Here is a 13,637-nt window from a genome sequence, read left to right as displayed (position 1 = left end):
TCTCCTACAGTGACACTTTCTCCCAGAGGCTTTACAGTGGATAGGAGCAGAAATCAGGCAGAACCTCAGTCACTTTCCGTCCCAACTTCTCCCGCCGCTCATCCCTCTCTCTTTCCTTGCGCAGCAGACATGGAAGCTGCCTCCAGGCCAGGAAACATCGCTGCAACACCCGTCTAAAGTGCAGGCAGATGGAGGGACAGACGGGACCAGAGCAAGTGAGCAATAAGAAACTGAATTATGGGGGACCTCTGGGATGACAACACCTAATGAGTTTTCATATGATGACAGCTTGGCAGCCGGTGGGAATTCACCTGCAGGCTGAAGTTCATAAACATTCATATTTGGTGGCAATGACATTCATATCATTCAGTTAGACCAGTGGTCCAGCAATCATTAATTTTTGCCACAATGGGAAACAGAAGACCACATAATAGTAATGTTAAGCATAATGGAACCAAATGTAATTGTTAATTTAAAATTAACATTTTGCAGAAAACAAACATTGCAGAACTATTTTAATGCAAATAGAAAAGTTCTGAATAAAGTGTCACCAAACAGATATTTTTGCCTGTTGGTCAATCCACCACTCCAGACTGATATATCTCAACAGAGGTGGATTGCAGTGAAACTTCATTCTGACATTCATGGTCTTCAGAGGATGAATCCCGCTGACTTTGGTGATTCTCTGACTTTTGATCTAGTGTGAGGTTGACATTTGTGATTTTGGTTAACAATTATTAGATGGGTTTCTATGAAATTTTCTTTGTAAATAACAAAAAGTTGCCTTGCAGAACTAATACCATTCCCACCAGCCTTTTTTATACTTTGCATTTAGTGCTAATTACCAATTATTAGCATGCTATTGCACTATACTAATTCACTTATTTGTGCAAAACAGGAGCATTTTAGTATTGCTATTGTGAGGATATTAGCATTCTGAAGTTAGCATTTAGCACAAAGCACCACTGTGTCAGCACAGCCTCACACTGCTAATAGGATCACAACACACTCTGTTGTAAGAACCATGTATTACTTGAAGTCACAAAATGAACTGAAAGAGATAGCCTGGAAGGGAATTATTTCTGCAAATAGTGAACATTTTCTGTTATCCAGGGTCAGGAACATTGAGTCCAGAACTACGCTGCTATGCCAATTTGTTTATCTATTTTGAGGTTTCTACGTGAGCAGCAAAACTGACTCCTATTATTCATAATACAAAGAGAAAAAAATTACAGCTAACTCCAGATATGCACTTCACTGAGGTCAAGGAGAAGATGTAATTTTCTATCAAATGCACAGGCAGTTACTGTAAAAAGGACACGAAATGTGGCTATGCACCACTCATATTTCACATAGGTAAATGTCCAACGACTCCATGCGTCAGTGTCTAACCTTTATTAAAGGTCTTAAAGCCTTTAACCTTAGAATAGGAATTAGCAAGTCTTCACATTAAAATTAATAGTTATGTCTTAAAGGTCTTCAAGGCATTGTAGTTTCTCAGTGTATTGGTCTGATATTACATTTCAACTTGTAATTAAAGTTTTTACAAGCTGTTAAATTTAATATCACACCCTGTTAGTCGGTAAGATGACTGGGTGAACACACTGCAGCATCCATCCAGTGAACATATGGCAAAGTCACAGGTAGCAGACCTGTTATTGTGCTCCTTAGCCAGCTCCTGACAGTCCCACTCCACCAGCCTCTCCTGGGTCACATGGTCCAGCAGTGCCAGCAGAAACCTCTTCAGGGTGTGTGCACGGTAGAAACGCTCTGCCCGCTCCTCTTGAATCATTCGCCAGTCCTTTAGCTGAACCACACAAGACTCACTTAAGGATAAGGATATTGTAAAAGCGTAACACTTGCATGAAGTAGAATGCAAATGATTTATCTGCCTTATTTAAAGCTGGAAAATGCTGCTAATTGTCATTCCACACACCTTTCAGCAGTCTAATCGGCAACAAAACAACAATTGCAAGATAGTAAGCTGAAGTGATGAGGATGGTACTAATTTAAACCAAAAATAAGTAGAAAATGGTTTAAAATTCCCAATTAAAAGACAGGGCACCTGAAAACATAACTAAGTGGAAGTGGAAGAGGGGATTATGAAAGGGTGTTTTTCTTAGTAACTGGCAGATGATGGGGAAACTGCAATTCTGATTGAGTAACTGTATGTGTGTGTGTGTGTGTGTGTGTGCGTGCGTGTGTGTGCACAAGTATATACACACTCTTTTCCAGCAGCTTAAGCTCCTCCGAATCAAAAAGTGCTGGTGCAGTTGGTCAGCAGAAGCTTCTTTTTTAGACAGGGACTCCCGTGCTGATTGCTGCCAGCCTAGTGTGCACCGCCTCAGAAGGAGGAGATTGTGATGACTCTCGGCCAGCTGGCAGGGATTGAAAAGAAAAGCGCCGACGCACATTGATGAATGCATCCTTCATTCAGTCATATGTGCCAGGTAGAAATAATGGAGTGGTATAAAATGATGAAGTGCCCAAAGAAGGTTTATATCCTGCTTTGAAACATGTATACACCAGATTTTCTGTGATGCTGTGCAAAGGCAACATTTGGAAGATGAAATGACAATATTGTCGAGGGAATGCCGCTAGAAAGATGGGGTGGGTTTTCTCTATATTGTGGCTTTGGCTTGAGGTATTTAATGTTGCAGAGTGAGTATTTTTCCTAAAACAGTTGGCTCATTGCTCACAATTATCAGTCTATTAAATGTGTTAGAGTGGGTTGCCTGTGGATACACAGCATGTGATTTGTGGTACATAATAATAATTATAATAATGAACTTTATGTAGCACTAATGAAAATCAAAGTACCAATATGCTTCACAGCCAGAGAGAATTCAGTACCAATAGACAGATATGAATTAAACTGAATGATAATCAAAGAAAAATATTCCTAGTAACGAGGATAACAAAAATAAAAAAATAAATAAATACATGATTGATAGAAAAGGCTAAATACATAAATAGAAGAAAAGCCAAAGATTCTGGTCATGTGTGCACTTGTCAAGATTGGAATCACAAAAATCCTTTAATAGACTGCAGTCTGTGAACATATTGCCTTCATGCCAGGCAGCAGATGCTCGGGCAGTATTGTGTGTGCTCTTTTTAATGTCCAGGGAAGCTTTTTATCATTCAAATTCATGGCATATGCCGGGACTGGGAGTTTTTATGCCACATTTACCTCTGGATGTCTTTTTTTTCCCCCTTTGCTTTTTGTAATTCTGTTTCAAGAACCTGTGTGATAATGAAATGCCTTAAGCCCTCCTCGCACCTTTTCGGTTTAAATAAGATTTTTAGTACGCTCTTTGAAGCCAAGAGCACCTCCTGGGTTCTTAATAAGTTGAGTTGGAAGACTGAGGGCAGGTTGGGTTTGGTGGGGAAATACTGTGTGGACTGCTGCAGTGGACACGACAGGTGATTTACCTGTATGTTGGCTTGTCTGAGCTGAATGAGGCGTTTCCACGGTGCCAGGCCTCTCCGTAGCAACAAGGTTCTGTGATAGTGCTGACGGGCCAGTTTCAGGAGCTCCTGTTGCCTTTTCAGTTGCCTCTGTTGTTCCTCTTCCCTCTGCCCACACAAAGAAGGTGACATCGTTTTAATATTCTGCAAAGTGTCACAAGAGTGCTGTCCTGCCAGTCACTGACTCAAAAATAGGAGTTAGAATACATGAAGCAGTCCTCTGCTCACTGAGCAGAATCCATAAAATATGAAACACATCTCACCTCTCTTTCCAGCCTTTTCTCCTCCTTCCTCTTTTCTGCTGCTTTGCGTTTGTTCTCCTCCTCCTCCCTCTGTCTCTGCTCCTCAGCAGCTTTCATCTCAGCCTGGAAAAGTTGGGTTCTTTGGTTACAATTTATTTTATTTTTTTTACACGGTACCAGACAATTACAACTGGCAGTTAGTGGTCCAAAACATGACTTCCCAATCTCTCACCAGCTTTTCCTCTTCCTTCTTTCTCCTGAGCTCCTCTATCGCCTTTCTTCGCTCTGTGCGTTGACGTGCACGCGCCTCCATGGCTTCACAGAGAGGTAGAGGAGTGAGTTGAGCATGAGGTATTCTTCTACAATAGTCTCAGGTGTGGATATGTGCCTGTTTATGTATGCTTCACCCTTAATATTCTTGACACACAACCAGAAGTTAAGGTAAACATGAGTGTTATTGTTAAAGGACTATACATCTGTGGGCTTTTTCATTTGCAAAAGCAAGTCTCCATATGTGTGACTCAAGGTTATCCAATTTTCTTGACAGAGGAGCCACAATAGGATGATTGATGTACCTGCTGTGTGTGCTTCTATGTATATGTGGGTTTGAGTATGTAAGCTATTCATCTTATAGAGTGAATGAACTTGCAGACTGACCCGTGATGATTGGATGGGGGCATGTCTGTTGTGTGACAGCTTTCCTCAGGGGTGTAGACTGACTGTCAGATTCTCCGGTAACTCTCAGTGCCCTGCAACAGCAACAATCACGGCCCCAAGCACAAAAACAAAGATCCGTCATCTCTCTTTCTGTTCATTCACATCTTCTTGATCCTTGCCTGTGAAATTTTATTCAGACAGGCATCGACTGAAGACAAACCCAACCAACATGCACCAGAATGGCCATAAATCTGTAACTGAATTACAATGAAGTGCAGAGCTTTTTACCTTTATGCATAAGGACATTTTGAAACCCTGTTCAATGTTGCATCTAGATCTTGTTAAAAGCATATTTAATTTTTTTTTTGTCACATAAATATATAATTATATTAACTCTGAATATACAAAATTCTGTTTCTTTGTATCTACTCCTATGTGACTTATATTTAACAAGGAAAGCTATTAACGGACTAGGGTGTTATTTGTAAAAGAAATAACATTCAGCCCACTAAGCTAAGCTACTGAGGTGTCCACATACAAAAACCTGCCAACTTATTCTGCCATTATCCTCCACTGTAGAGAAAGAAGTGAGCTAAGTGATTATTCATCATCCTGACAGAGTTTCAGAGCTAATAGCACATCTAGGGCCTGTGGAGTTTGTGAGACTTTCTAACTTATAATGCGCTGTCAAGGGGTTTGCAGTGAGAAATGGTCGAATAGGAGACCAGGCCTCATACTGTACAGAATAACACTTACATATATACACATACTGTACTTATTCAATTTACTAAATCATCCTAAACAGCAGTAAAGGCACAGAACACATTGTTAGATAATGTGAAAAGGCTGATTTTCTCTCTTTTCACTGGTGTCTGTATCTCCAGCAGGTACTGTGTGTGTGTGTGTGTTCAATGAATAATTCAGTCATTGCATTAAAATTTGTACATTTCTGAGTGAGCGTGTGTGTAATTGTTGGAAATAACTGGAAAATCTTAAATCACTGCTGTTTTGATGTAGTGTTTTATTTTAATGCTTCTTCCTGTCTATCTCACCCTATACTTTTCTCACAGGTGGTATGTTTCAGTTAGGTGTGGCTGAGGTAAGTGGTTAATGGTATAGTAGAGCTTGAAAATTATTCCATATTTTATGAGAAAAAAAGTGAAAAGTCTAAAAATAGATATGAAGGAAAAAATATCTATAAAAATGTTTACAAAATGTTTTTCCTGATCTGTGAATGATGTGACAATTTAAAAGAAAGTTATCTCGGTTGAATTTCCTGGGGTTCATTTTTGCTGCTGTTTCATTGATATTTTTCTTAATAAATGCCACCTTTTTGCACCAACTCCTGCTTACAGATCTTCAACATCTCATTTAAAGGTTTCTATTGGCACACAGTTAAACCTCCCCTTATATGGGATGGGAGTTCCTGACAGAACTACAAATCCATGTTCCCCACATCATTTCTAACCTTTTACCATCACATTATTTTGTGTTCACTGTATTTCACTGTAACAGTAAACATACAAAGACGAAGTGGTCCAAGATTCATTCTGACTGTAAGTCTACTTTTATACAAATTTTAAATTCTTTAATTTAATTAGTAGTGTTCAACAGTGTCTTTTCAAGCACATTTTCAAGTTTGACTAAACACTCTATGACACTCTATGATAATTACAGTTGTAATAAACTTCACATTAGCCCACAGTACAAGAAATCTCAAAGAGACTTCTAAGAGATGTTGCATAATAAGATCTCTGAATGGTGATCACATGCTCACCTTCACTAAATTATAGTCAAATAAATTATTTCTCCATACTGTCATCCAAAATAAATAGAAAAATCTATGAAATGCTAAGAAAAATCTATATTTTAACATCTACACATCTTCCATGACAACTGGGCAGAATCCACCTGCTGATGAAGACTGTGTATTATGGTTGAGAGCTCCAGAACAGCTACCCAATGAACCATAAGTAGATTGCCTTACATTACCTCTGCTCTGTGCAGTCAAAGTTGTTGCTCTTTGGTCTTGAGCCTCCTCCTGTTGATAGCTGTGAGGTGTGTGCACTTTTCTTAGTCTCCAGCTCCAAACCCATCATGTTCTGCTCTACTTTCAGTCGCGCAATTTGCTCTTGCTGGTCCTTCAACAGCTTCCTCTGCTGCATGATGATCTGCTGCTGGGCGGCGTGCCTGTTCTCAAACCTGCTGCCAGGTGACACGGTGCTTTTTGAACAGGCGAAGCCACCGCCCTCACCTCTCTGCCGTGCATCGTGGAGCTCAGCAGCAGTCAGTGCTACGTGCCTTCGGGTCACCTGCCATGGCTGAGTGGGCTGGGTCACAAAACCCACAGGCTTCTTATCCTGATGTACTGCAGAGGTGTCAGGGGCTAAAGTGCCTGACCTGTGGTGATCTTCCTACAGTGAATAAAACAGAACACAGAAGAAGTTGTTAAATTATACATGACAGAATCAAAGACTGCCCTTAGGCCCAGGTTTACCAGAGGCTTAATCTATATATCCTCATATATAACCAGCAAATGTGGCCTCTTTACTGACCCCTCTACCATGAACCCCTCCAACTCCTGCGTCTCTGTCCCTCGAGCCCTGTTCCACTGTCCTACACTACTTATTTTTCTTATTTCTCTCTTTTTTCCATCTGCTCTATGCCTTCCTGTCCTCTATATTTACACTGCTCCTTCTTTTCCTGCTCGCTCACTCTCTAGAGTTGTGAATATTTCAGTAGGAAAGTTTTTCTCCCTGGCTGATGTAGCGAAAAAAGGTCAGGTCATCCCATGCAAAGACAACATTTTTTTATTCATTTTAGTCCCCAAACTTATTTATTGCCTCAGTAATTAGACCTTTGGCATCACCCGTCAAAAACAGACGTGATGTTTGTTCAGGATTTCACTCAGTGTGTAAATCTTGAGTCCATTGTAAAAGTTGTGATTTGTGATGATATTAGGATTTGTGAGTGGACCTCTGACCTTCTCTGTGGTCTCTGGTTGGCTAGGTGCCTCAGCTGGGGCCATTACTGGCTGATAAGTGGGGGTTTCTGTGGCATCGAGTTTGCCTGTTGATGCAGCATTGATTAAAGCGGCCATCTTGCGGCGGGTTTCCTGCTGCTGGGCCAAAAGCTCTCGTTGTTCCCTCTCCATCCGACACCATAGCCGCCACTCATTCAGACATCGCCGCAGCAACCGCCTTCGGTCACTCTCCACAGCCAGCTGGCATTGTCTGCAGCAGGTAATAAATGTGATTGTTTTCTTCAGTGTCAAGTGTTGCTTGGTCAGGGTAACAGGATGTAAGAGTTATATCAGTGAGTGTCCTTAAAAGGCAATGCCAAAATTTATAGTTTAATTTTGAACATGGTAGGTAGTAATTTACATTGTGTGATTTGTGGTAAAAGGCAGGATTCATACAATAACAGGTTTACAGGACTTATTTTCTTTGGTTCTTGCCTGTTTTCAGTTCGTAGCTCCTCCTCTGTTCTTGCTACCTCTCGCTGCTTTTGTTGTGCCCACACCACGGTTCGCCATGCTCGCCATGCTCTCAGTTGCCTCTTCCAGTCACAGAGGGCCATGGCCTTACCCATATGTAGCCTACGGTCCAACATGACTGAATACCATCCAGAGAAATGCCTCTGCAAACACTTAAAGATGCACACAAATATAGGCACTGAGGTTAGCGTGGGCATTCTTACACTTCCTGTACCAAACTGCAAATACAGTACACTCACACACTTAGCACAAATACTAACCTTGAGGTTGCTCATGTGAACCATGGTGTGAATTTTCTGTTCTTTAAACAGTCGCTCTGTGTCTTTCTGCTGCTGCTGCTGCTGTTTTGTGGAAAGTGTTGGAGCTGACTGGAGGCTCCTGGCTGCCCTCTGCCCTTCCACTCTCTCCCTCTCCCTGTGGAATAAACATACAGCTACTACTTAACCTAATAGGGCCACCAGATGAATTACAGACATTCCTTAAAATTGAAAATGTGAAAAACCTAAAAAGTGAAAATGTGTGAATTTTAAGTTCTTTGTCTGTATAGATAAAAACTGTATATTACAGCTCAATAACTCACAAAGCAAACAAATAAAAAACACACAAAAATATATCTTGCCTTCACACATCTAATTTAATACGGATTCACATAGTTTTTCCATACTTGTATCTACTGGAATTCATCGATTTTCTTAATTTCAATTCATTTTAAATTTTTAAACAATATAACTCCAGTTCCCTCCAAACCTGTAGTTTTGAGATTTAGATTTCCATGGAGCTCCTTATGGAGCTTTTTATGGACATAATATAAAAATAACAATTAATCAATAACAGTACCTTGACTAGCTACTCAAAATTAGTGGCCTAAAAAATACAAAGTGAAGTTTAACCCAACCTTTTTACATTCCAACAATCCCAGAAACCATGTGACAAACAATCATCTGTTTTTATTCCATACTCAACACATAAACCTAAAACTGAATAATTTGTCATATAAATTTTAAGATTAAATACTTTAAATTAAGTACAAAGATACTTTCAAAACTGCTGTAGTTTTTTTTTTTCAAATTTTAGAATATTTTTCTTTGCATAATATCTTCTTGACAGTAGCAAATGGTTTTTCATATATATTCATTGGAAGTCTTTGCTAAACACTTCCACTCTCCATTGTAGCCTACCTTTGTCCACATCTCCCATTGTTTCTCTAGTACAATAGTTTTGAAGTACTTAAGGGTTATTCAACTGCCCACTCCCAATCTTGTCACATCTAAATGAAAGAATATATTATTAATACTATTCTTAGTTGCAAGAATATAAATCCAAAGGTCTCGTATTTATTTCTGTTTAGTGGCAGCCTTTGACTGCATTCAACATGATGTTCTTGATAAAAGTTACTTCATTCACAGCTGTGATACAGAAAGGCCTTGGCCAGTGAGTACACACATAGTAAGAGATAGTTATGCAACAGTCTCGTCATGTTAGTCAAGGGCTTATATACCCTCCACAGGGACACTTGTACAATACTTGTTCGGGTGAGGGAGGTGGCCCATTAAGTTACCATTAATCCATTCTACCCACTTTAGGAAGATCGAGGAGGATTGTTGTAAGCACTTCAGCAGAGGTCATTGGTTGCTGTGGAGACCATACCTCTGTCTAACCAGCTGTTCCAGGCCTCTCCTCTCCTCCATCTGGCGTCGCAGTCTCACCATCTCCTGCTGCACCATCTCCTCCTGTCTCCGTGCCTCCTGCTTCTTCCTTGTCTCCTCCTCTCGCTCCCTCTTCTTTGCCTCCTGTCTGACCCCCTGCTGAGCCTCCCTCTCTCTCTGCTGCCTCTGCCTCTCAGCCTCACGCTGGGCTCTATTCTCTCGCACCTTCAGTGGCAATCAGTAGATCAATTAGCGTAATTGAGAACACAACTTGGCTGCCCATCGTTCCATCTGATTCGCTCAGCACTAGTCACAGTGATAGCTTTCCAATCAACAGTTTTCACATCTCTTACGCAACTTGAAGAATTTGAGACTGACACTGGTCACATACCTGCTGGTGTCGTGCTTCCATGGTGATGATTGGGTCTCTGAACTTCTTCCTCGTTTGTCCCACATCCAGGGCCAGCTCCTCCATCATCCCTGAGTCCAGCACTTCTTGCTCCATTAGGTCTTGTAGGAAGCTGTTAACAGCACTGTGCTCTTCTTCATCAGCCAGGTGGTTGTAGAGATCTAATTATATTTGCACAAGTGAGTGTGAAAAAGTATTATATCACATCTGAGGTGTTTTTAATGGTCTGTGCGGGTGATTTTATCCAATAAAATGTACTTGAGATGTACTGCTGACCAAAGTAAATTTTTAGGTTTATTTTCCTCTGTCCAGGCAGTCGCTGGTTTCAATTCATTTCACTGTGGTGTGAAAATCAAAGCGCAGAAACTACACATACTCTTCAGTTGGGTAATCTATTACAGTAGGCATCTAATTAACCATGAATATTATATATGATGTATTCAACTCTATAGTAGGACAGTTAAAAGTATGGATTGTTCTGAAAAGATTTGGAGGCTACTTGCTGAAAATCATTGCATTCACAAGTTATGTTGAAAGAAAATGAAACCCAAAATACCAAGAGACAGGACATTGTGAAAAGGAAAAAAAAGGTAGCCTCTTGGTTTCAAAAAGCAGCTGTTTTGCAGTCAACTCTAAAGGTTTAAATTTCTTTGAAGGGACTAACCAAGACAAACTTAGCAAGTAAAACATACACTGTGATTGATTTCAAATCTCAAGCTAAAATCTCTGCCAGTTGATTTTCATATTGTAGTGAAAACAATTGCAAAACCTATGAAAAGCCAAGGAAAATCACCACCAGTGAGGTAAAGTACAGGTTAAATGACTGGTAGTTAATGATTCAAAAGTGCAAAACCACTGGTATGATCTCCAATGCTTAATGTTACCTGAAGACAAGACTTGGTTATGAACATTGGAGAAATATTAAAACCTGATACCTTGATTGAACTTTTAGGGAGTAGGTCATCCAGAAATAACAATACAAACATGTCTCTACTGAACTTAACTGGATTGGAAGAAGGATGGGATTGACCTACAGGTCTAACTCACTGTGTGTTGTTGTCCTGCAAACCTCAGCTGAGCCTTGGGTCAGTGTGCCATGATAATGAGTGAATCTTTGTGGTGAGTTATTCCTTTACTGGTGTTCTGCTCCAACCTTTCAAGTAGAGCATTTAACTATAATCTTTATCCTCTACTTTTTCCAAATATACATTATAGCCATTCATGTCAAATGTAATTCCCATTTTGGCCAACAAAGTCAAATTTGAACTGTCTACAATAATGAGCCTTATGTTAACTGGATAGATAGTTAGAAGTTTTCTTACCATCAAAGTTGTCATAGTTCAGGGTAGTAGGCTGAGAACTAGCCAGGACAACAGGGTTTTTCCTCTCAGTGGAACACATTAGGTCATCCTCCTCCTCCATCTCTAGCTCCAAGCGCAACTTACTGCCCAGCCAATCACCAAGAAGAGCCTGAGCTGCAAGAAGCAACAACCCAAATGTCATCATTCAACCTGCTGCTCTACAGGTTCAACTCTCTATTACTTCTCTAGAGACACCTCTGTTACTTTATCACTGCCTGACCCACCTTCACTGTAAGCGTCATCGTGATCTCTTAACTGGTCAGTGCTTCGCAATGGAACAGCTAGGCTGCTGGTTCCTGAGTGAGGTTTCTTGTGGGAGAAGACTTGAGATACAGCAAACTCAGAAGCAATCTCCACTCGCTGAGGAGAAGGAAATGGACAAATAGATGTCCAAAAACCAAAAGATGTTCAATTTACAATGATACAAAAACATGCATAGTAAAAAAAATATGCGTACAAGTTTTGGTACCCTTACACAAAATGATTGGTAGAAAGGCTTAGATGTGATGATAAATAGTGGATTGTAGTGATAGTCAGTCATTTAGCACATATAAATGGATAAATGTCCTCATTGTGCTGTTTGGTATCATTGTGAGCACCACACTGAACATGGACAGGAGAACAAAAAGAAAAGAGTTGTCTGAGGATATAAGGAAGAACATATTTGCGTGGTCAAGGTGAAGGCTACAAGAACCTCTCCGAGCAGAAAAAATATAGAGTAAGAGCTACAGAAAGCACTTGATGGCTGTATGTACAGCTGATGTAGCTGTCTCCAAATGATGGTATACAAAACATTAGGTTAAAGGTCTCAATGTTTTTGTCTATGCCATTTTGAAACAAATGAAAATGCCATTGACATGTATAATTCAAATGAAATCAATGTTACTTAGAAAACCGAAATCTACTCTGTCTGTTCTATTTAATATGGAATAGCAAATAGTGGATGCCAATTACTTCTGCCAGTTTCAACTTATTTCAGAGAAAACTGTGTTGTTTTTGTTTGGAAGTGGAAGGGTACCAACACCATATATACACAGAGCAGAACACAACACACAAGTTCCTCTCACCTTCCTCCACTGATCAATATCACCATTCTTCACATGCATCTGTTATTGAAAGAAAATAAATGGAAGTGTAAGTTACATAAATTGACCCAAAGATACTGTTTGTAAGTGAGACCACAGGGCCTGTGGAAATGCTCGTCTCATGGTCACCTTTACCTGCTTGAAAATGCCTGAGACAAGCTCACAGAGACCTTACTGCAGGCATAGTGTGCAAATTGAGGGCTGAGCCAATGCCTGATGTCTGCGGATTATTTCCCAGGTAAGCTTAGCAATTGCCTTAAATCAGCAGATTACTTCTAAATCATTTCCCAGACGTCCAAAAGTCCGTGCTTTACTAGCAGCGATTCAGCTATCTCTGTCTCAGGCTGCAGGCATGTGATTATCTAAGGAGGGCCTTCTGTGTGACATTTTTATGACTGTCCCCTGTAACAAGCCATAAGTCCATACATGGTATTAACAGTGATATGCGTCTTCTTCATTCATAAATCCAATAGGGGACTTTTTACAATTCTGTGTTACCCCTCTCAGTGATTTGATAATCGAGGGGAAAAGGTCTGGAAAGTGAAAATAGACGGGGGAAAAAAACATTTTATGTTTTCCCTTTCGATAAGAAAAGGTGTTCAGGCGAGCAGCACCTTGGATTTATTATCAAGAATAGGCAGCCACAGTTTAATATCTGTGTAGACCTCTGAGTTTAACATCAATCCAAAGACTAAACTTACCTTGTCTGCTGATGTACCCTTTCCGATCCTCCTCCACCTAAACAGGTGAGGATTATGACCTGGGAATGTCATTTTCTGTTTAGTTATATACCTCGGATATTACGATCTATTCCTGACAAACATTAAAGTATCTATTACTAACAGCCTGCGCCAAACACAAAGGCCGACTATTTTAAATGTATATCCACAAAGTGTTTCAGAAGTCACTACAAAGAGCCATGGCAAAACGCACAGGACTGTATATATAACCGCCGTCGTTTAGGACCGCGCAGGATTCTGGGTAATGTAGTAAATAAATCGTCTTTCTTTTCGAATTGTCGCACAAACGAAACATTTCAGGACTACGTGTCCCACTAACGTTGTTTGTAGTTTAGGCGTCTCTCCGGTAACCATAACAACAGTGTTCGCCTCCTATAAACAGTGTTTATACCGTGAGATAATATGAAATAAATATTAATGTATCCAACAGAAACACATTTGAATTGTATTTGTATATGTAGCGTATTACCACTTACGAGTGTTTTGTTAGAAAAAGGAGAAACAGCGCTATTCTGTAGTTTTTACGTGTCGCT

The 13,637-nt window shown here is 40.2% G+C and overlaps 1 protein-coding gene across 1 annotated transcript; it reads right to left on the bottom strand.

The window, feature by feature from the left end:
- Window positions 1-23: 23 nt before the first annotated feature.
- Window positions 24-13,342, bottom strand: ccdc191 (coiled-coil domain containing 191). Its single transcript, XM_071485175.1, has 17 exons — window positions 13,066-13,342; window positions 12,347-12,385; window positions 11,504-11,639; window positions 11,241-11,393; window positions 9,901-10,079; window positions 9,511-9,734; window positions 8,124-8,277; window positions 7,825-8,015; window positions 7,351-7,600; window positions 6,360-6,781; window positions 4,368-4,459; window positions 3,943-4,025; window positions 3,732-3,833; window positions 3,433-3,576; window positions 2,226-2,378; window positions 1,653-1,807; window positions 24-173 (listed from the first exon to the last, which is right to left on the bottom strand). Exons 1-17 carry the CDS (start codon window positions 13,135-13,137, stop codon window positions 32-34), a joined length of 2,691 nt encoding a protein of 896 aa, XP_071341276.1. The 5' UTR covers window positions 13,138-13,342; the 3' UTR covers window positions 24-31.
- Window positions 13,343-13,637: the final 295 nt, after the last annotated feature.

This window comes from Trachinotus anak, unplaced genomic scaffold (genome assembly GCF_046630095.1).
Source record: "Trachinotus anak isolate AG129_WGS33_773 ecotype Australia unplaced genomic scaffold, CSIRO_AGI_Tana_v1 ptg000009l, whole genome shotgun sequence".
Taxonomy (NCBI): domain Eukaryota; kingdom Metazoa; phylum Chordata; class Actinopteri; order Carangiformes; family Carangidae; genus Trachinotus; species Trachinotus anak.
This window is presented reverse-complemented; position numbering and strand designations above follow the sequence as displayed.

Bases quoted from the DNA above. Each gene is read 5' to 3' on its own strand.
- ccdc191 (XM_071485175.1), bottom strand. From the start codon at position 13,137: ATGACATTCCCAGGTCATAATCCTCACCTGTTTAGGTGGAGGAGGATC. The intron at 12,386-13,065 runs GTAAGTTTAGTC...TTTCAATAACAG, and splicing joins AGGGTACATCAGCAGACAAG to ATGCATGTGAAGAATGGTGA. The intron at 9,735-9,900 runs GTATGTGACCAG...TTGCCACTGAAG, and splicing joins TGGAAGCACGACACCAGCAG to GTGCGAGAGAATAGAGCCCA.